The sequence below is a fragment of the Perca flavescens genome, chromosome 3 (genome assembly GCF_004354835.1).
Source record: "Perca flavescens isolate YP-PL-M2 chromosome 3, PFLA_1.0, whole genome shotgun sequence".
Classification (NCBI taxonomy): Eukaryota; Metazoa; Chordata; class Actinopteri; order Perciformes; family Percidae; genus Perca; species Perca flavescens.
The window spans coordinates 2139408-2163630 of record NC_041333.1 but is presented as its reverse complement, the minus strand read 5'-3'; the positions used below and the strand labels follow the sequence as shown (position 1 = coordinate 2163630).

Here is a 24223-nt window from a genome sequence, read left to right as displayed (position 1 = left end):
GTGGCTGTAATTCTGCACCAAGGCTGAATTTCGGGAAAGAGACTTCAGATACAGTATTAGGGGACCACTAAGGTCTATATAAAAGAGACTTCAGATACAGTATTAGGGGACCACTAAGGTCTATATAAAAGAGACTTCAGATACAGTATTAGGGGACCACTAAGGTCTATATAAAAGAGACTTCAGATACAGTATTAGGGGACCACTAAGGTCTATATAAAAGAGACTTCAGATACAGTATTAGGGGACCACTAAGGTCTATATAAAAGAGACTTCAGATACTGTATTAGGGGACCACTAAGGCCTATATAAAAGAGACTTCAGATACAGTATTAGGGGACCACTAAGGTCTATATAAAAGAGACTTCAGATACAGTATTAGGGGACCATTAAGGCCTATATAAAAGAGACTTCAGTATTAGGGGACCACGGGGAGTCAATGGTTAATAAGAGATCATTAAAAACTCTTAAAAGTGAAGTTTCAGTGCTGTGAAATGCTTTAAAACCAGTTTGAAAAATCTCAAAAATTCCATGTACATCTGAAAAAGACTGCAACTGTAGAAGTACAGTCTTCTCTAAAAATGTTGAGATGACAGGAAGCTTCAAGATAGGTCTATAATTAACTGAGGAATCCAAATTTCGTTTTTTAATCAGGGGTTCCACAACTGCTTCTTTGACGTATGTTGGAACGTCACCTGCTGCCAAACTACTATTTATGATTTTTTGAACAATCAGGCCAATAGTCTCCCAGACTTCCTTTAAGAGGTGAGGGGGCACAGTGTCAGTGGGACAATATGAGGGTTTTCTCACTGACGATTTCAGTGAGATTTAAAAGCGACACAGGCTCAAACTGGTTGAGGACAGTTGAGCAAGTGCTAACTATGAAAGGGTCGAAAGCGGGGGATGCGATATGGGCTAGTGCCAACCTTGCCTAAAAAGAAGTTAAGACACTTTTCACAGACTTCAAATGAAGCTTCCAAGCTGGAGGATTGTGGAGCGTTCAATAAAGATTCAATAGTTTCAAAAAGGTTTATTAAAAATTTTGGGAGATATAAAAGCATCCAAAGAGCACCATGTCATGGGACCTTTAAGCACCTTATGTTATTTCATGCACCACTATGCAACATGTCCATCTTTATAGAATAGTAAGGTAAGTGTACTTTAAATATAATGTTTAGATATAAGTGTATGCTATACACCATAACATATTTTCAAAGCTCTGAAGCTTCCTGTTAAATCCGACCATGATGATGCAAGTACTGGCCAAGCATGAGCAAGAAGTTTCATTTGGCCTGCAAGACCTTGAATCATATTCGTTTACAACAACAGAACCCAGAAAACAGTAGCCTATTGTTACTTACTATTGTCCCACTTGTACATTAAGTTTGTAGTTTGTTTAGGTCAATTAGGCTAATTATTGGAAATGTCCTCCAACATACAGTAGAGAATAATGTAAAGGCAGACATCTGATAGGGTTGGTAAAGTGTGACAGTGAGCCCACACCTGTGCTTTTTCTACTTTTGACAAGGTAAAAAGTATTTTGTGATAAAAGGCTTTGTATTGCACAGTAGAGCTGGGCAATATAACGATATTATACCGATATCGTGATATGAGACTAGATATCGTCTTAGATTTTGGTTATCGTAATATGGCATGTGTTGTCTTTTCCTGGTTTTAAAGGCTGCATTACAGTAAAGTGATGTACTTTTCTGAACTTACCAGACTGTAAGTGTAACTGTGTAACTGTTCTATTATTTGCCTTTACCCACTTAATCATCATATCCACATTAGCCTACTGATGATTATTTATCTAAAATCTCATTGGGTAAATATTTTGTGAAAGCACCAATAGTCAACACTACAATATCGTTGCTGTATCGATATTGATTTGGTCAAAAATATCATATTTGTTTTTCTCCATATCGCCCAGCCTATATATTGACAGGTACATAGCTTAGGCTACTGTTGAAGAAATGCTTAAACAATCCGCTAGATGGCAGACTTTAGCAATTTGTTTGAATTAATTGTGCAATTTCCGGACGTTAGGGGGCGACACTTGCTGATAATAACCAGAGACTCTGTGGCGTAGAGGAAGACAAGCCCACTGGTCTTTCAACATTCTGCGGTGTTTTCGGTCCAGTCTCGGTCGGGGGAAAGACCGAGACCTTTCTTAACAGGAGGTAGAGTTCGCTGTGCTTCAACTCTGCTGCAATGTTAACACTGATCTGAAACTACAGATCTGCTGGTTCTGATACATGACAGGTAACTTTATTATTTTGTTATTCAGCATTACGGTGTTCCATTATCATCATTATCATCTAGCCTAGCTAAAACTACAGTTCCTCTTTATTAACGTCCCTTGTCTTGCGGTGTCTTGTTGTTAGCTAAACGTCAGCGGCGGCTAACGTTTGTCTGTGGAGAATGCAGTAACGTTAAGTCGACACCGACGTAAACTGAAAAAACACGGAAGCGTTATCAGTGTGAAGGCACCTCTGTAATGTTACGCCCCATTTGTTGGATATTTTACTTATTTTTCCTAGTTAGCCGAGAAGTATAGCTAGCTAGCTAGTCGGGGCTTGTCACATACTCACTACGCACACGGAACAGGCTGTTGTTACTTTTCCTAGTCTTCTTATTTTTCTCCCTGAGGTGACATGTGCTTGTATACATGCCGTCAATCACAGATAAACGGACAAAATAAGGGCTTAATGTCTGACTAACAAAAGACAGATTTAACAAGCGGCTGTGTAACGTTACAGTCATTCATTCAGGAAGAAGATGTGTATTTGAGAAGTGATAGCATGTGTCTGCAGTTGCTGCAGGGGATCTTTATGTAACTGACCGTATTTCTTGGTGTGCTTTAATACGATTGATGCCGTTTCCTCTCCTTTCTAAGGTGTATGGCCATATGTAAGAGACAAAGTAGCTACGTTGTTTTTTAATCCGGAGCTATTATTGATTAACTTTAGACAGAACCACTGCAAATTCGTATTGCTAGAATTATCAGAATTGTCAAAGGGACTGTCTTTTTTTATTTTTATTTTTTTTCCTTCCAGCGCACACCAGTCATGGAGTTTAATAAATTGGTGACCTTGTGGATATTTTGCTTGTGTCTCGTTGGAGAAAGTTGGACTGAAAAACCAACACCTACACCGGAAAGTCAGATTGTTGAAAATGGGGTTTCAGGTGAGTAGTCAATCACGGCATTATTATGTTGTAGCATTTTAAAAGTATATTTTGTATCCATCTGTTTAAGCTAAGATGACATACTATAGATTGGCAGTTGGAGTATTACTGTTTGTGCCACATCTTTGTGATTGTGCAGGCACTAAATGTAGCCCTGCTGAGAATAGTCCAGCTGGCATTCTCTGTTAAGTCCTGCCTCCAACTCCGATCAAGCCACCTAGACAAACAGGAGGTAATTTATCTAATGGTTAGTGGAGCACATGAGTATGGGTTTAAGTCACTTCTGAATCAGGTAATAATAATCAAGATGTTAAATTATTTGCAATAAATTAGAATCAATACATTGTGAATATTTAACAAACCAATTGTTTTTCTGTGTGACACTTTAATTAATATTAATATAAAGGTTGGCCTAGCTGGCACAAGTCAATGCAATCATTAAATGATTGATAGCACAGTAGGCTACTACAAAGGACTCCATATTGACATTATGTAGACACTCATATCTAGGATTCGCACTTCTTATCATTTATGTCACCTAAATTATCAACTACAAAACCTAATGTGTAGACTTGTATGCATGTTAAAGGCGATGTGGGCCTCTCGGTGCAGTGTACTCCTGCAGTGACTTACTGCATTACATTATACCGCATATTTCTTCCCTTTTTTAATGGACGATTTGATTTAAAGCTCAAACATGTTGAGTGAATTTAACAAGCTCCTTCTGTAAAACTACTCATCTTGTTAGACAAAATCCTCTGTCACTATGATAATCTCTTGCCTCAATCCATAAAGAGATTTCACATGAATAACAGTAGCTGCAGCTTGAGACTATAAAATGAGCCAGTATGTAGTAGGATGACATACTATGACTCAGGGTTTTTTAAAGTGTGCTAGTGCAAGAATTCTGTTTACAAAAGGCGCAACTGTTCAGATTTAAGTTTTGAAATATTTATCCTGACTTTATTCTTTTAGCTACAATTTGGCAAAAACCCAACACTACAAACTTGCATGCTTGTGATCTTTTATTAGTACTTGTGAACAGTGTGCTGGCTAACCAGGAACTCTTTAACCACCACACAGTTCAGTGTGTAAGCACATTTTTCCTAATGTGTGTCACATATCTCAGGAGGCCACATTGTGGGAAGGCCTTTATTCTTGACAGTGATTGTCAAAGCTTGATGAGGTATACTGAACGGCGATAGGACATCGTAACTGCTGCAGTTATGAAGTAGCAAAGTTATGGGGTGTGTTCCTCACCTATACACAGGCACACAGAATCACTTGTGTAACTTGAGCTCTTTAAAAAAAGAGGCTGACTTGTATGTAAATCTCTTATCTTGTGTCCCTGGAGGTTTGCAAGCCAAATGAGAAAGAGGGCCATGGCCGGTTGGGTGTATGAGAGTGTTGCACGTAGTTGTTTTTCACTAGGGTAACTGTCACTCTTAGTTTAACATGGTGAGTGTGAATGAGTGAGAGTAATTGCCTTTTTGGTATGTAGCTCTGCAGGTTCTCTGAAGCTGAATGCTTGCATACTTGGGCTCAAAAATTAACTTCTCTACACGGAAGTTCACATTGTGCATTAGCCCTTCCTAGTTCATATGGAGAATTTGTGAACTACAAACCGTTCATAGACATATGCAGTGACCGTTTTAGGGGTTAATCTGTGACAAAGTTTACTTTCTGTTTTGTCTCTCTAACCACTGAGCCAACCTGTCATAACATATGGTTCTGGAAGTAAAGAAAACGTGGATTGGATTGGTGTGATAAGTTGATCCATAGAAGGGTGCATTAAGCTGTAACTGCCAGCTCAGTGCAAACCATATGCATGCAGTTGATTATACACTATTATATGACTGTTATGTCCCTATCGTGTCTAGAGGCAGAGGACCCTAACAATGAACTAAACCCGGGGGAAAACCAAGGGAAAGGCGAAAACATTCCAAGATGAATCAAATAATTTATTGGTAAACCAACAGACTGAAAATGGTCTTCACAAAAGGAAGACAGATAAATCACAAAAGGCAAACTAAAAAGCAAAGTTTTAAACAAACAATCTCAATTAACACTAGCTTCAGCACACGTCTGAAACAACACACACACAGCTTCCACACTGGACCCACTGGTTTGGTTCTCTGGCTCGATTCTGGCTCCCCACAGGATCACACCGGTTTCCACTGAAGCGCTCTCTGTCACTGGCTCAGCACATATGCTTCTTTACTACCGGTAAATTAATTCAAGAAAGAAAAGGCCTCTGAGATTGGAAATCACAAATTCACAGTGTGCGAGTGTCTACTGTTATGACAGGTAGCCTATGTCCTTTCACACAACTCCTGAGTGTCTGCAGCACAAGCCAAACAAGGTTTCCTCTCAGTGGGAGTGGTGGCATTATCTGTGATCTATGGCCGAGGATCTCTAATCCCTCAGGAAGGAGGGAGAACACAGAGGGCAGACAAGCTTCACTAGATAACCTGCAGCTAAATTACATGATAATCTTGGAAGCATACATTTCTGAATTATTGACAATTGTGGAGCCCTGCCCTACACACTGGAATGTTTACAAGTTCCAAGGGCTGACGGTCAAAATGTTAAAAACCAGTTGAATGCAACCAACAAACCCTAGTTTTCCTGAAAATAACCCAAACTGTGAAATGGGTGATAGATTTAAAAAAAAAAAAAAAAAAAAAAAAGTTGAAAGCCCTTTATTATTAAAAGCCAATTTACCTTGGGACATGGCCTGTTTTTCATGGCTTCTTGGTAACATCCCCACATTGAGTGAAAGGCTTCACATAAACAAGGCTTTGTCTTCCGTCAAGGAATTTTGCAGTTCAGTTATATTAGCGAGAGAGAGGTTGAGTGAGGTTAATCCAACCTGGGACTGCAGAAAGGTTAAAAGTTATGTTTGTGGCCATAACAGGAGTAGTTGAAGTTAAGAGAGCTATTGTAGCTTTGAGCTAAAAATCAGTATTTGAGTAAATTATCACTTCAATGCTTCAAATTTAAAAAAATTAATTATCTGTCTTTATAGACCTGGTTGTTTCTAATTTAAATGAAAAACACTTATAAGATATTACTGGCATCGCCAAAATTGCACATTTGATGCTGAAATCTAAAATATGAACTTCAGTAGACAGTAATATCGCAAAGCAACAGGAAGAAATTGGGAGGGAATTGTCGCGTCTCTGTAAATTAAAGAGTGGGGTCTAGAACTACTCTATCTGTAAAGTGTCCTGAGATAACTTCTGTTATGATATGACACTATAAATCAAATTGAATTGAAGACCATTACTAGGATTTCTTTAAAACATCTTTTGGATAGTTTTTAGTTAAACTGTGGGTAAAGTATAGCCTGGATGCCAGCCGAACTTAGCCCCGCCCACAAAATTTGAGGTCGGGAAGTTCGGTCTGGAGTCGCTCCGTTGAGAAGCAATTATTGCCCGAACAGGATCTGTTCGGACCAATCAGATTGTCGGACAGATGATCAACAGTAACAAAATCAATCACGTCACCAAAGAACGCTTGGGTTGAATTTGTTGAGATGTGTAGATTCCACCATCGCGTCTGTTACAGAAGATATTGACAGCGCATTCATTTTAAAATCCTCAGCGGAGGAGCCTCAACAACTGCCCGAAAGCACAGTAGCGTTATATGGTGGAGCGAGATAGAGAGAGACTGAAGAGAGAGAGCGCTATATGGTGGAGAGACATAGAGAGACTGAAGAGAGAGAGCGCTATATGGTGGAGAGACATAGAGAGCGAGCGCTATATGGTGGAAAGACATGGAGAGAGACTGAAGAGAGGGACTGCCGGCGCTAGAACAAAGCCGCGAATCAGAGATATGAAACGTGTTTTTGCCGATCCATCTCTAGAAATGCGACTGTAGCGAGCATGTCACTATCACTAACGTTATCCACATTTATATTTACAAGAAACAAATGATATATCCAGCTTCAAAAAAGTCTAAAAGTCAGAAGTTGGAACGAATGCATTGTGCAGAGTGGTTGCTATGGAAACGATACACAGTGTTTAGTTTCGTTGCTCTGATTGGTTGGAGGTCTGTCCAATGAATGCAGAGGCATTTTTTTTCCTGGTTCGGTTGGAACACGCCCCATAATCACAGCCCAATGGAGCGGTTTCAGACTCACATTCTGACTAGAATCTGAGTAGGACCATGTCAGGCTAGGTAAAGTAGGCTACTGCATGCAATTTTGGTAACTTTTGGTGGTTTGGAGATGCCAGATGACAGGGCAAGTATGATACAGAAATAAACTACCAAAAGTGTCGAAGTCTTTGGAGATGCACAGATTACAACTTTCTAGGCCGATTCCGATTTTCTTTGAGTTAGGCCAGCCGATACCGATTTTAGCCGATTCCGATTTCATTTTTTCTAACCACTTTAAAGCACACACAAATATTTCTTTTCTATCTTTTCTTTAATAGAACATTTTGCACAAAACATAGAAAATGTTTTGAACAGATAATGGATCACTATAAAATAGAACTATATAAATTACTCCTGGTGTGAGAAATTCACACACATCTAAAGAGCAATGTCAGAACCATTTCCTTCTTTTCACATCCAATATCCAACAAAAAAATTGTGATTTTGGTTTTTGGTGTCGTCCCTCCACGCCCTACTTTCTCCTTGCAGGTGTTGCATATTGCTAACTTGTTATCTTCTACACACGCTGAAGAATTTCCAAACCGCTGACATGTTGCAGTTTAATTCACGAGGTTCCCTACATGTGGGAGAATAGCGCTGACACGTGCTTCACACGGCGAGCGGGTACGCGCCACACACGGCGGAGAAGTTGACAGAAAGGAGAAAGAGACTGTGCTGTCACGTCTGTGTGTGTGCGTGCGTCCTTAAGAACTGTAACTCGTAGAACTTATGTTGTCAGTTAATTGTAGCATTGACCGGCATGAAATTGTCAGACTGACCTGCCGGTCATGGCCGAGCATGTGAAAACCGGCCAATTCCGGTCATCGGCCGGTCTATCGGTGCATCTCTACTTTTGAGCATTTCAAGGGTCCTATCCTGCACCTGGCGCAGCGCAAAGCTCAACGCAAGTGTCTGCTAGTTTAAGACCAACGCAGTTGTCAATTTCCCATCCAGCGCCCACGTCATTTGAATAGCAAATGCACTTGCGCCCATGAGCGTGCTGGTCTAACAGGGAGGTGTGTTCAGGTGCATTCTGGGCATATTGCTATCTTGAGGTAGCGGGAAGTGATCGCGCCATTGACCAACAAAAACCTTGTCTAAAGTCAATAACGCAGCATTTCGTTGTTATTTTAACAGCAAATTAGTAAAATGCGCATAGGCTTATCCACAGCGCACACACACTATGCGTGTTACACACACAGGGAAGCACAGCGGCACACAAACATGCAAAAGATTACAAATAAATATATTACAGTGGAAATTCTTCCATGATAATAGCAATACACCATGTTCCAAAACGCGCCTGGTTTTTAAAGGGAATGGGAGATGACTCTCTGATTGGTTTATTGCATGTTACGCCCAAAACACACCTATGAATTAATGAAGACACATTCCTTAATTCATAGGTGTACATCCCTTTTGAACCAAGCCCTTTTTTCTGCTGTCAAACTAGCAAAAGTGGATTTGGACACGCACTAAACACACCTGCACCATGCACTTCATGCCGTGCGCTTAGATCGTTAAAATAGGTTTTTAAGAATCAAGATTACAAAATTAAACCAAAACGTTGTGAAACAGCATTTTGTTTAGTTGTGCATAGTTTCACACATTCTCAACCTGGCATATGATAGTCATCTTTGTTGTTGATGTTTTTGTTATTAGTAGTAGAAATTTGAATATAACTTGAAAAATCTGTGGGTGAGGTTCAAAGTTGCCTGTTAACACTCAGTTTCTCCACCAGATTTGTGTCGCATCGATGAGCCGCTATGCAAGGATGAGAATGGAATTCTCAGTTATGAGGCTATCCGTAGTATCCACAAGCAGATGGATGATGACGCAAACGGCAATGTAGACGTGGCAGAGACAGACGGCGTAAGTATTAGCCTAAAAAGTCATCATCAACAGGAGCTGATGGTCTGTTGAAGCGGGTGTTGTGGTTTGTACAGTAACAGAGGTGGTCTTCATTCAGTCTGAAAAGGCTTACAGGTATCATTGTAATCCTTTGTCATCTGAATCATCACAAGATTTGCTGCTAAGATAGTCAGTTAATCATACCCCTTTAATGTCCTTAACTTACTCAGAGTAACTGGAGGATTTGTCTTGTAAGCGCTCTAGTGTCCCCTTTCTGAAAGTTTTGGTCAATAATTAACCTAATTCACATTAAGTGGCATGCATGTTGTATTCATGTTGCCACATTTGTACAAACACATTGTAACAAAGAACATTAGTATACATTTACATTAAGTCTTGTTTGTGCCTATGTTTGTAATTTTTAATTCCATTTTTAAATCCTGCTTTTCTTTTCAATACAGTCAAGCAGAATGAAACCACAAAATAAACCGTTACAGCTTATGTCCATTCACAGACATCACTTAAAGACACTGCCTGTCGTCCATTTAGCTTACATCCTGCGCTGTAGTCTAAACTACATGTGGCCTTGAGAAGCCTCATTTAGATTTGGTTCAGTCTGTTGCATCTGGTTAAGTCCAGACATAAGCCTTCTTTGCTTTTAGAAGAGGCACTTGGCATGCAAATACCCCAAAGGCAATGAATCAGAAAAAAGTTCAGTACAGTGAGCATGTTCATCTGTAGTGGCTTTGAGCCAACAATTGGAAAGCTCAAAACGAATAAGAGCACTTCAAGACAGTAGTCTGACTTCCTGTTACCATACGGTGATTAAATAAAGAGGATAGCTGATTTCTTTATGACCAAGATCAAAGTCTGCACCTGGCTTTTAAGAATAAGCTTTGGGCTGTGGCCACATTATACAGGACCTGCTAATTTTCCAATGGAATATATTTTTAGGAGTGTGATATTTCACCTGCAGCACAGACCATCTCTCTACCCTGTAGTAAAAATCCTCCCACACAAATCTATCAAGAAAGAAATGCATCATGACTGTCTTCTACCCATGGTGCATGAGTTGGCTTTTGTGGGAGTGCAAGATGTTATGTATGTGACTAAGTTAGCCTACAAAATAAGTGGGCAACGAGTAGTGTGGTTCCATTGGCTAGTAGGTGACCACTACAACGCCAATGGGGGCGAAACTGAAGGGACATAAATTTGGGTTTGGGATCTGTTGGTTCAGTTTATATACTGTCTATGGTTGGGAGCAGTAACCATAGACAAAAATAAGAATGGACCAACAGATCCCGTGTCTCTGGACGGAGACCAGTGAAGGATATTAGAAGCTCTTTTCCAGTGAGCGCTGAGCGTTTGTGAGCAGCCTCCAACAGAGAAAGACGACGTAAATGTGACGTGAGCAACGTGTCTGAAAGTGTGAAGTCTTCTGGTAGCTGTGCCGAGAGAAATCTCAATCATTCCCAATCTTACAGAGACGAAGAGCGTAGGTATATGTAAGGAGATAACCTAGGCACAGGCTAATTATTGATCACTAACATGCTAGTTAACATTAGTAATTAAACTTAAACAGCTAATGTAAGTCGAAACTGCCTGCGAGCTTCTCCTGTACTATACGGTAATTCCTCTACTATGTAACTAATCGTTAGCCTATTTTTACAAAAGCGTCTGCTACGGAGCCATAACGTGAGATACAAGGCAATGGAGCCTTTTATACATTGTTGTGTTTCTTTAGAAATAAACAATGGACAAATAGAGTCTTTAAACGCTTCAGATGTAAAGTTATTTGATGTCAAAATGAATGGCAGTCAATGGAATGCTAACGAGAGGTGATATTGTTGTAGCATCAAAATGGCGCCTTAGGAGGTTCGAGTTCTGAAGCGAAGCTTACCCCCTTGGCAGTAACTTCCTGGAGTGTACGCTGGTTGCCTGGCAACCTCAGAGTGAAGTTAAGACTTCAGGAAAAACGACTTTGCATTTTTACACAAGTTGCAGCAAGACTCAGCATAATTCTCATGACAGCCAATTAATTGGCTTTAGCTCCTGAAATCTGTCATCATCGTCCGTTATTTCAGCTGTTGAAAGTTGAAAAGCTTGAATAAGTATTTGCCTGTCAGAACATTTGAGTTAAACACTCAAGGTTACCCACAAGTGGCTGGTCTGAAAATCACAAAGGCAGTGAACTTTACTTTTCTGTGGTTAAAAAGGTCCCTTTTGAGAAATATGTGTTACACTTTGTATCACAAACCCTATCCCATTTGATTTTTCAGCTCTGTTTTTTGATAAAATTACTGTCTGGCTTTTAGGTGTATATCAATACTCTTGTGTTGTAGAATAACCTTAACACCAGTGCGGGAGGAAGTTCTGAGCTGTTCCAGTGGAAAATCTTAGTAATTTTCTCAGGTCATGTGTGGTTGAGATATTTATAATGTTTTATCTTCCATTCACAGTGAGTAAATCAAACACACGCATAAGCCACAAGAATTGCATTTTCTATTTTTATGGGGGTCATAAATACCACAGTAGTGAATCAGGTCACAGTGCCATTCAAACCCCTCAACAGCAAATTTCCAACACTATTTGAAAATGTAGCATTTGTCCTCCAGCTATTCATAAAACCTTTTCAACGAACCTCCACTCAGAAGTATGGTCTGTGGCCATTATTTCCTGAATTAGTCAAAAGGAAAACCCAAACCACGTCAATAAGTGGTACATTCAAATTCTTCATTGCTGCATTGGTCAAACTAAGCTAACTAAAGTTCTGTATGCTCAGATTGCGTCAGTAATGGAGCAAACAAAAAACAATGTGTACAGCATTTTGATGTGAGGCCAGTTGTTATACCTACTTTTTCTTTCAAAACCTCTGTAAATTGGATTATTTGTAACCACTACAATCATCATTGTCATCCTGCAGTTCCTGAGAGAAGATCTAAACTACCACGACCCCAAGGCTAAGCATAACACTTTCCACGGTGATGACCAGTTCATCAGTGTGGAGGACTTGTGGAAAGCATGGAAGAGCTCTGAAGGTACTGCTTTAAAGCATTTTCCCCCTGAGGGCCAACCGTGACTGCACATACAGGCCTTTCTTTCAGATCTTTTTGTTTGTTTGAGTTATAGACCATGCACATTGTTTGCACACTATGACACAGCAGTATTTTAAATAGCCAGTTATTATATATTTCTTTGTGAATGAAAGTGTGGCTTACACATTGCCCCTCCTTGACCTTCTCACTCGCCGAACAAATGAGCAAGGCAGTTGATCAGATAGCATGTCAAGCAAAGTGCAGTCTACTTATCAGCTTCAGCCAGTGGCAGAGTGGACATCATTAACTCTGTCAGCACAAAATTCACATCCACACTCTCACCTCCTTCTGCCTATCTGTTTGGCTAGGCTATCGTGTACTTTTCGGGAGCACTTTTCATGTGCTGTATCTGGCACCCATGTCTTTTCACACCCTTTGTGGGAAAAGCGGACAAGCGGAAAAGCGAGTCAACACTAGGGGGAGAAAACCTTTTTTGTTCACAGTACTGAGTTATCCTGCGTTGCCGTTTCTTGAGTCTGGAGGTTTGGAGCCAGGAAACTGGGTTTTTGTTTAATAGAACAACACATTAACACAGCTGTCCCACACTGACTCTCTGCCAGGAGCTGGGGTCTGTATTTTCCTCCCCCAGTTATTACTGTGGGCAATCCAATTTATGATTTGCTATAGATAGCTCAAACATCGTTCAGGATACGGCTGCACGTATAATATGTCTCGTGTCAAAACTGTATATTGCAGTTAAAAGTTGTTGTGTTGTTTTGGCTCTGTACGTTGGATTAAAAATCCGACAGTATCGATTAGGTTAATGCTGACTTTCCACTTTAATTTGAAGGTGTTTACATTAATTTCAGATGAACAGTGTAGGTAGAAAGGTGACATCAAGGGACAGACAGAATTTGAACAAGTTAATGCAACCTTTGCCACAGTCATATTTAATATTTGTTTAAAGATTTTTTTTGTTTTTTTTTATATATATTTATATTTTATATTTTATTCATGTTTTATATATTTTTATTTACTAAGAATCTGTACCAAACAAAGATTTTTGTCTGTAGGATACAATTTGTAGGATGGGACGTCTCCACAGCACCACAATACTTAATTCAGAATGGTTTGACACATATTTTGCCTTAACAAATATTTCGCCCCCGCCATTAGGATATTGCATTAGTCCATATTGCGATTTCAATAAAATTACGGATAATTGTGCAGCCCTAAAAAGCACACATTGTTCAGTCAACATAGATGTGAACACCCTCAAACATTGTTAAACATAAAAGTCAGCGGTTTAACCACAGAAATTAGTTGGAAGAGAGCAATAATGAAAAACTTATTACTTATACTTTCTGACTGCACCACCAGTGATGGAGACCTATTGTAGCCATGTAGCCTTCTTAATACTGAATTCTGCAGGTATTCAATGAATAAGAATCGATGAGCACTGTAACTATATGTTTAAATGTATTTAATTTTTTCCCCTCAGTGTATAATTGGACTGTGGATGAGGTGGTGGAATGGCTCATCACCTATGTGGAACTGCCACAATATGTGGAGGCCTTTCGCAAGAAGAATTTTAATGGAAGTGTCATGCCAAGGTAAGGGATATCAGGACTTTTCTATCTTCTCCAAATAAAGAATGTGTCACAAATAAGTTGTTTTATGTAAGACTGGTAAGCCTTTCTGTGGTCGGAAATGAAAATGGAATACTTCAATGAAAGTGATGAGACTCAAGCGGCAAAGTGTACTTGTGACAATAATTATGCACAATTTGGGAATGATGCCAACACATATATTGACTTGCAACTTCTTAAGTGCCAGCAATTACAACCCATTTACATTACTCTCTTTATAAGTCATTACATTCCTTACTTTGATCAGTCAATGTCCGCTTCCTTACATTTATTTTAATGCACCGCAATTAGTATATCTAATGACCATTCATGTTTTAAATCTGGATTGGATTTAGAAGATCTGTTAAGGGCTCATATTACACATGGCTCAGAATGGATTACACCCATTGCTCTTCCTTCCTTGTTCCTGTAAAATGACTGTGTGTCTGTTCTCTCTCAGGCTCGCTGTGAAGAACACCACTCTGACACTCTCTATTCTGAAGATTCTGGATCGCAGCCATGTGCAAAAGTTGCAGCTCAAATCTTTGGACACTGTACTGTTTGGAGCACCCCTAAGTATGTGACTTTATTGTTTTTTTTTAATTCCTGTTGCAGCTCAGATTTTTATTCTTATTCCTACAACATCATTAGATTTGTTCCAGATACTTGACTAGAGACCTGACTAGAGATGAGAAAGTCTTTCGGTTTCAGTCCCATTTCATTTTCTGTTTAATAGGCAGTATATAAAAAAAAAACTCTAGTTTTCTCTCATTGTTATTTTTTTCATTGAGATACTGATCTAGATAGAAAATTATATTAAAAAAACCCTATGTTGATCAAAACAAGGTTGGAGGATTCTGCATCGTTGACAGTTATGTGCACCCACAATGCTTTGCTGTTTTTCCAAAGGCATTGCTCATTCTGTAAATATGTTGGAAAGGGTTCTTTTGCATACAACTGGTCCTCAGAGAGGCATACAAACCCTTCCAAATGACCAAGTCAACACTAACAGCACAACAACACTAACTCCCTCACAGAAAAACCCAAGTTGATTATCTTGAATTGGAAGACTGTTACTTTGAAACATCTCTAGGAAGTTTTGAGTTTGTGTTAACGGCCTACCACCATTACACACATCCTGACTACTGTTATCTGCTACTGTTGTTTTTCATCAGCACCTTGTCCCTGGGATATGTAGTGGTCATGTTTGCTTCATTTATTTATTTAGTCACTTACTCATCAACTCGCCAATCTTTAAATCTACTCATTTACTCACTTTAGTAAGCCCACGTTTGATATCTAGGGGAAATCCTGTTACCACCTGTATCGGTTCCAGAAACTGTGGAAGTGATCTGAGGGTTAGATCACACTGCTCTGTATTCCAGGCACTCCCGTCTGCGTACTGAGACAAATAAATACACCACTCATTCTCTCGGTCTCATCTCCAGCATACTGCACCACATCTGTAACTACAGATTGTAGTCCTTCAGGTTTTTTTTTCCTCTTTTAAGATTTTGTAACATCTCAGCGAATGGGGTGTGTTTCAGCTGTCATACCTCTAGCCAGTACTTTATATTTTTTACGCAGTCTTTCTTGACATTGGGATACCATTTTCCCAGAATGGCATGAAAAATATGTTAACTAGTTATAGTAACTTAGTTACAGTCTGACAGCTGAATACTAACAGTTTGCATTACTGAGCTAGTCAGGAAAATTCTGGACTAGGTGTTGTGAAAAATATGAATCTGTAGACAAAATATAATGGTGCGCAGATACCTCCCCGGCCTTGAGGTTTGATCAGTATAATTAAAATGGATTAAATAAGAAGTGGAAGGATGCGTATTTGGAAGAGAAGTGCTGATGAGGGCAGATAAATGCGATCATCGGAGAAAATGTAATGAACCTTCAAAGTAATTTGCATTAGAAAGAAATTGCACAGGGGGTCAGTGTGTCGTCGTCTGTGTCTGGCATGTGTCATTGTGGATGTGTTTTATCAGAGTCACACCCAAAGGAAGACATTAGCAACGCTGTCTGGCTTTGACAGCCTCTCAAAGCCAGGGAGTCCCGCTAATAGTCTGTCAGGCTCACTGTATTTGTAGCAGCCTTTTAAGACGCATCTCACAATGGGTTGATTCTAATCTCGTGGACAGTTGTGTACGAATAATGAACCCAAACACATTTTCTGTTTTTGTGGTTAATTAAATGTCACTTAATGCTCTCATGGTGGTATTTCTGAAAAGGCAGTGAATAAAGTGTATCTACAGTAACTTGGGTGATGATGACAGAAGGCAAACTGTGTTTCCTGTTTAGGACAGATAGTGTTGTAAGAGCAGTAAATGGCACCAAGAGAACAGTCTAGCATCAGGAAATTATAGTTTATATTATCTCAAAGATAATGTCAGTATTTCCTTCTAAGGATCTGTGCTCAGTCACAATGCAGACTATTGAAAAATTTAGCATGCATGCATTATAGTTAAATACCGTGACCTCATTTTAAGGAGTTTTCTTCTCGGTGGTTAAGAAGTAATGATCTGCATACAGTATACCGGCCTAAGAAGAGATGGGAGCAGTAGTGGTTTACAGCTGTCTTGTAGATTTTCTGTTTCTCACTGGTTTGTTACTTTGACACGATAGCGGGCACAGCTGGTCCAAGCTTCATGACTTTGTCAAACCTGTGTTTGTTCTGCCCTTTTATAAGCAAGTCTGCAGGAATATACACAGCAATCCTGAAAGATCATTTAGCACAAGCTGGAGACTTGGTGATGTGCCTTTTACCATACAAAGAAAATCATGTTTTATGTGTTTTCTCTGAATTTTACTTCCTTTCTGTCTCAATCCAGGAAATAGAAGTCATGCTTTTGACATCTCACACCCCTTTGCAGGTTTTGCAAGAAAAACTTTCCTTATTGTTTGCTTTGTTAGGTTGAAATTCAGGCTGTTAGTCAATTGCTGCAGTACATCATCAAATGACAAATGGATTTATTAAATGCAAATGTTTATCTGGGTTTTAAGATTGTAAAAATTGTCCTCACCTGAAAGTTCATCTGAATCTAATCTGAGGCTTCTTACAAATGGAACAGCTGCTTTCTAGCTGCTGGAATTTTTTATCTACTAATCCCTTAAAATGAAAACATGACAGCATAATCACACGGTTATTATTAGGATTCATAGCTCCTCATGTTTACCAAAATGTTATAGTTGCCGTTGTTTGGTTTTCTGTGCATGTTTATTAGCATTGATTACCAGACTGAAATAGGCAGTGTTTAGCTGACTTTATCGTGGTCTTTTGCACAAGGCCCCTCTCACCGCAACCTGAACTTATGCTTCTATTTGCATCACTCCACAGCACTGGCAGTATGACTAGGCTATGTTATTTGTTCAAACATAAGCTTCACACCACATCCTTGTGGTGTGAAGCTTAGCAGCTTTATCTTTTATTCTTGATATATATTTCCTGGGGGAAATACACATCCTCTTTTATGTGTTTAGCTTATGATTTTGATGTTTACCTTACTAAAAAACTTCTTCTCTATTTTTCTCTTTCTATCAGTGAATAGACATAACCACTTGAAGGACTTCATGCTGGTAGTGTCGATAGTCATAGGCATGGGTGGCTGCTGGTTTGCCTATATCCAGAATCGCTACTCTAAGGACCACATGAAGAAGATGATGAAAGACCTGGAGGGCCTGCAGAGAGCTGAACAGAGTCTGCACGACCTACAACAGAAGTAAGGGGTTTTTCCCTCCACCCACACAACAAACTGCGTTATACTCTACAAGTACTGTATTGCGCACAAATACCATGAGTCTCCACATAAAACGCAGTATTAATTTTTTTTACTTGGCAAACCTCAGATTTCACATTGTTCTGAATGCTCTGGTTTCAATAGTTTTTTCTGCTCTTGAATGGAATGATGTCATACAGGGCCGGTTTTCTATATATGGTCATCTGCTCCAGGCAGCAACTACAGTGTTTTTATTGCATACACATTTCATGTAGCAACATGCTATCGTCATGGAAACCTGTAATCTTGGCTGACAATTAATTTCTCCCCAATTTCTGATCACATCCCTGCTGAAACATGTCCAGTTATGTAGGAGTTGGTTTAAAAGCTTTTCTAGGTGGTTTTTCACAGTATAAAGTCTCTCTCTCTCTCTCTCTCTCTCTCTCTCTCTCTCTCTCTCTCTCTCTCTCTCTCTCTCTCTCTCTCTCTCTCTCTCTGGGCTCCAACAGAGTGTCTCAGATACAGGTGCCTCAGTAATGAATAAAACTTTAGGTTTAAGCATGTGGACATGTTTTAGTAGAAATAAAAGTATGAACTTGAAAACTAGTATAATAGGTCTCCTTTAAGCAGGTTTGACAACTTTATACAACTTTCCAATCAGGACGTGGCATTTACTTATCTCAAGAGTTCTCTGCAGCGTTGCATTCACAAGCTAATTCCCAAGTGCAATGTTTCCACATTTGAATTATTTAAATGCATTGCATTTACAATGCCTGGTACACTGCTTTGCTTTTGGTTTTTAAAAGATTTGTCCCAAAAATGGATGACCTTTGTCAACCTTGCAGTTCAGCTATAATTTATTTTGTGAATGTTGCAGGATTGCATACATTCTGTTCTGACACGGGATACTTCACCTGGTGTTTTCTGGCCAAGGAGACTTCAGGCCTTTGTTGCCTTAATGATAAAATGTTTTGAAATGAGATGTTTTAAAATAAAACACCCAAAATAGAGCCAAATGCAGTGTCATGAGGAGTGATTGAATGTTATAAACACAAATCTAACTATTTTGGTCCTGTTAATACTTCAAGGAATGCTCAGAATGTGCTTTTAAGGGTGCACTGTCTCCTTTTATTCCTTTCAAGGATACTCAAACAGTTTCATCTCGTATACAGGTCATGTTTTTTGGTGCACAGATAGTGCTATCAAATTAAGTGTCACAATGAAATGGCAATTGATGTTTTGCTGCTGATATTTTGCATCTGCATCTTCTAAATATTTATTAGAATAATACATAAATATATTGATTTAAAATGTGTTACTGTGGCAGAACTTGAAAGGGACTATTCAAAAATTGGCAGCTTTTCTGCAAAATGCCCTCTGCCTAGAAAAGGGTTAGTTTAAAAGAAAATAAATGTATTTAAATCAGTTTTGTAGAATGTGACAGTTGGTGGTCAGTGTGAGCATGTGCTGGCATCACATTGCGTCATTGAAAACCTTAAGGATTTATCTTCTTGGACCAATGCTTTTTCCAAAGGACATTTCATAAAAATCGTTTTATGAAATTAGTTTTTGAAATTGTGTACAAAGTGGAAATTGACCCAAGGTTGATCATAAAGGAAAGTACAGTGAGTGTCCAAAATGGAAAGCCCTTAACCTGAGCGGAGCAGTGCCATGGATTGCTACTAGGGGTGTGACAAGATCTCGTTGTACGAGATCTCTCGAGATTAAAACGTGACGAGATTTCTCGTCGAGGTGAAAAGTTGTCTCGTGAGGCGATGTGATGTCAGCGTGATGGAGCGTGAAATTACTATTGAAGATCCCCCTGCCACTTTTAAATCATTTGTGTGGCAACATTTTGGTTTTCCTGCGGAAATAATAAACGGCGAAAGAGTGACAGACAAGACGAACGCAATATGTAAACATTGTAAGAAAAAAATGCCGTACTACTAACTGGGTGCAGTAGTTAGTAGAGAGCTGTGGTGGTGCTGTAAGTGTTTTTGCATAGTGCTCGTGTTAGCCGCGGTATACGGCATTTTTTTCTTACAGTGTTTACATATTGTGTTCGTCTTGTCTGTCACTCTTTCGCCGTTTATTTCCGCAGGAAAACCAAAATGTTGCCACACAAATGATTTAAAAGTGGCAGGGGGATCTTCAATAGTAATTCCACGCTGACATCGCCTCTCGAGACAACTTTTCACCTCGACGAGAAATCTCGTCACGTTCTCGTGATGCGTCTCGTGGAGTAAGCGTCTCGTCACACCCCTAATTGCTACTTAACTGAATAACATTCCTGTGTTGATGCTTGGGGAAATATAAACGGGGAGAGATGAGCTGTTGTAGGCATCAACATGTTCAGGCCATTATACTACCCTTATGAGTTGCTCTGTGTATCAGCTTGCTGTTTAGGAAACACAGGTTGTTGAAAAATGATATGCTCTGATGAAAAACAAATAGACTGTACAGAGGAGTAATATTTCACTGACTTAACTGAGATTGTTTTTGTGTCAGCCTTGGATTCAGCTTTTTTGTACAGTAACACCTCTTCCTTTAGCACTGTATTATCTCAGTCATGCTCCGGTGTAAAGCATATTTAATTTAATATACTGTATATGAGGTATAAAGTATTTTTTTGCAGGATTTGCCTGCTGAATTCCAAACGAAAGAGGCATTGACCACTCCATTGAGGACAAACCTTTGAGGTCAAACTTTGTCCCTCTGGTAGACTGCCAGTCCAGTCTGTGTGTTTCCTCTGTAGCTTTATACTTTGACCATTGTGAAAACACATGCCACTGCCAACTTGAAACTTGGCTCTGACATTTCTTTCCTGGTAAATCTAATCTCATACTTCATTCTCTTATGCAGAATAAATCAGAGTGGTTTAATAAATCTTAAAGGCACACAAGTGCAGACATTATTCAGCGTGTTCTGCAGGACCTACTCTTGCCATAGCTAATTGTAGTATATTTTTAGTTCTTTGGGACAGTGCTGGGTTGCTTCACATGCAGTACCTTGAACAGTGCGTTATATCCCACAGTTACGGCTATTCCATGAGCCTTAAGGCCCTGACACACCAATCCAATAAGTGGCCGTTGGACAGTCTGGCGAATCTCAACAAAGCTGGAAGCTTACGTAAGCATCTCAAGACCTGTACCTTTGTCACGCCCATGGATGTATTAAGAGAACGGTCATGCCCCAACATTTACATAGGCTACACAACTGACCTGAGATCAGGTAGTCTTCTGAATCTATGTCACGCAGATCTCTGCTATTCCATTACAAAATTCACTTCTGAAACTTTTTTATGCGAGAAATCAACCATTAAAGCTCAAATATGGGCCGCTTTACGAAAATGGATGGCTAATTGCAAATTTTGTCCGATTGTGTGTCAGAGTTCAGCGGTGCTGCCTGGGTTGCTACATCGCCGGCCTGCCTGTCCTCCGTCACAGACTCACAGAGCACGATTGAGCTCCGTCACGGCCGGCATCCCGGTGCTCAATACCCGCGCAAACTTACCCTTTTCTGGGTGACTGGACTACCAAACGCCGCTGCCCTGACAGAGCTCCAGGGCCTGCAGCTGTTCTCCCTCCCCTCTTCCTGCTAAATGGCCGGCCGGTGAGTGATTGAGAGCGCGGTCAGCTAGCTTGTTACGCCCACAATCTCTTACCGCAGGTTCCAGTTAATCTTATAATGGATATGTGTGTTGAATTATTTTAACAAACAATCGGGGAAATAAACGGCTCTCGTCCGCGAGTCTCATTGATAGAGCCCGCGGTGAGCTGGAGTCCATCAATGAGAGCTAGCTAGCCTCCTCCTAACGAGACCTCTGACATTCACAAATATGTCAGAGAAGGTTGCCACTTTGGCACTGTGGAGCTCCTAAAGTCCGACACGTCTTACCAAATTTGCAATTAGCCATCAATTTTCGTAAAACGGCCCATATTTGAGCTTTATATAGTTGATTTCTCGCATAAAAAAGTCTCAGAAGTGAATTTGGTAACGAAAACTTGCAGTGTCTGAAATATGAGATTCTGTCGCGTCTCTAATGTGTGTGTATTGGGGATTCGCTCAACCAATCAGCACGCAGCTCATCTAAATATTCATGAGCATACCATATTTGGAAGAAAAGCTCTTGTTACAAATAGGGCCAAAACACAGGGATGCATAAGGGCCAATAAAATATCAACCAGGCCATTTTCAGCCCAACCAATGTTACATAACCCATTAGGCGACCATAAGGAACAGTATGAACAACCCATATAATCATTCTGTGGATTTACAGTAGCTTGTGTATGAATCTTGTTAAATCAGAATCAGAATGATAAGCAGAAATTAGTCAAGCTAACCTATGTATCCACTACCTAAAGTAGACGACTAAGATCCTCAGACATTTCAGAGTTGGTGTTAAGTATTAAAGCCAAGCACTGTGCCTGTTGGAAGGGATATTATATATTATATTAGGTCAGTGTGGCTAGCAAGAAGAGACCTTCATCTCATACAGTACATGTTTTTGGAGCCGAGAGAGAGAGGTATGTCCTCTGTCTGTAGCCGTGCCTTTCTTCCTGATCCCTGCTGCCAGCTGCTGTCTTTCCATACCTTTGAGCAGATCCTGTGGTGGTATCAAGTAGCCTGGCCCAACCATGGCTGCCCTGTTGGGAGACAGTGGGAGGAGGCATTGACTGGAGCTGGATTTCCAACGCTGTTTGACCCAGCCTCTGCCTCACTGGTGGGACATGGTGTTAAGCATGACTGCTTAACATGTCAGCTCTAGTGCTAATTCACCCACATTTGGATCGGGTTGTTGTGTGCAGACAGACATCCTGGAAAAGGACTGGCAATAAGGACAACAATGTTGCATGGGATGGCCATTATTAAGTTACTTGTCTTTGCACACTGTATTTTATTAGCTCAGGGAAGTATTGGAGAGGTATTTAGGGAAGTAAATACAGCTATAGTAATATTAGCGTATAAAAAAACGTTGTAGGTTTTTATTTACCTTCTTCTGTAAAGTCTGCAGAGACATTGTGTCTGCGTCCTGTGAGCCCTGCAATGCAGGTCAGGTGAAACGGCATTTAGCGTCTTCTCGCTGGACATTGTAGCTCTGCCAGTGCTCTCGAATCTTAGCTAGAGAATAGCAGAGGTCAGGGTCGAAAGCATTATCGGGACTGCCCACCACCCACATTTTCCATAGCTAGCTCTCTGGATCACCTTTCATTTCACTGTTCCCTCTGCTGTTGTGTTGAGCCTGACAAAAGGAGAGTGCTTCACCCTAGTGACTGAAGTATAGTACTGCTTCCTGCCCTTTTTATGTCTGGAGACTAAAAGCAGGATTTTGTTGTTGTAGTTTTGTTGTGTCATAAGTCGCAGTATTATATATATATATATAACAATGGAATTCCCAAGTCCCAATAACTGCTTAGCCTGATAAAGGACTGTTCAAGTAAAGTTCATTGAGAGCCTAGTCCCACATTGGGTTTACAGATCAAATTAAACTGTTTATTTCTTGGTTTAAATGGTTTAAATTCATGTTGTTTTTCTACATACCTGTTGAGCACAATAGTTATGCTGAGGAATAGGTCTTTTTAAAGATTACACTAACTGCATAAATGATACGAATAACAATAATGATTTCATGGGTGACAGGCCCCTCTTTTTAGAAGTAGACTTTTTTTTTAGGAGGCTAGTCTAAGAATATCCCACATACAAACCAACACATATGATCCTACAGGAGCATTGGGTACCACGCTGTACTGTTCTAAAGTTACACAGTGGCAGCTGTTCCCATTCTCCACCCGGCCTTTCTGATGTCCGTTTATTGTGAGCTGACACAGCTCTTTGCTTTCTATAAGTTATTAGCCATTGTTTCCGGTGATTCATAGCTGATGCAATTCCTACGTTCCACACATAGTACATGGCACTCACATGCTTACACGTAATACCTGCCCACAGAAAATGCCCACTGAAACTGGCACCTACCACTTTGTGTCTTTGTTTGGCCTTATTAAGCAGCCACTGATGTCTTTCTTCTAAGATAAACATTGAAAAGATTTGTTTCTCTTTGTTCCTTTATGTTTTTCTCCTACTCTCCTTCTTAGGCTGCAGATCGCTCAGGAGGAGCACCGTACAGTAGAAGTAGAGAAGGTGAACCTGGAGCAAAAGATGAGGGATGAGATCGATGCAGCCAAGCAGGAGGCCCAGCGTCTGAGGGAGCTGCGTGAGGGCACAGAGAATGAACTGAGTCGCCAGAAATACGCTGAAGAAGAGCTAGATCAGGTGATTGCAAAGTGATAAATGTGATTTAAACAGAGTTTGAAGTTCAGCATAGAGGAGTAGCACTGAAACGGATTGAATAAGGTGTACTGGCATGGTGGCAACTGCACAGTTTGTTTAGTTTTATCAGGTTCACACTGGCTATAGAGTTAATCGACCACTGAAGTCTTTGTCCATTAAGAATTTGGCAGGACCAGCATAGCGCATCCCACACAAGTAAGTAAAACACATGAGCATTAGCTTGAAGGACTATCACAGTGACACTTTTATCACCTTTTTTTTTTTTCTTCCATTCAGAAACATGGTGACAAATTGGAAACCTGCAAGGCTATCAGATCGAGTGTAGTTTAAAGACTCTTTGAGTTTGTCT

General features: G+C 40.0%; 1 protein-coding gene across 3 annotated transcripts in view; it reads left to right on the top strand.

Annotated features, from left to right (window-relative positions):
* The first annotated feature begins 2037 nt into the window (after window positions 1-2037).
* stim1a (stromal interaction molecule 1a) overlaps window positions 2038-24223 on the top strand; it is a 30189-nt gene continuing 8003 nt past the window's right edge. The window contains exons 1-8 of one of the 3 annotated variants that reach the window (XM_028573213.1): window positions 2038-2262; window positions 3057-3186; window positions 9089-9219; window positions 12122-12236; window positions 13735-13846; window positions 14322-14437; window positions 17412-17589; window positions 23679-23856. In XM_028573213.1, the coding sequence (XP_028429014.1) occupies window positions 3069-3186; window positions 9089-9219; window positions 12122-12236; window positions 13735-13846; window positions 14322-14437; window positions 17412-17589; window positions 23679-23856 (948 nt within the window). In that variant the 5' untranslated portion in view covers window positions 2038-2262; window positions 3057-3068. The remainder of the gene's footprint in view (window positions 2263-3056; window positions 3187-9088; window positions 9220-12121; window positions 12237-13734; window positions 13847-14321; window positions 14438-17411; window positions 17590-23678; window positions 23857-24223) is intronic. The other 2 variants (XM_028573215.1, XM_028573216.1) reach the window with 2 other exon arrangements.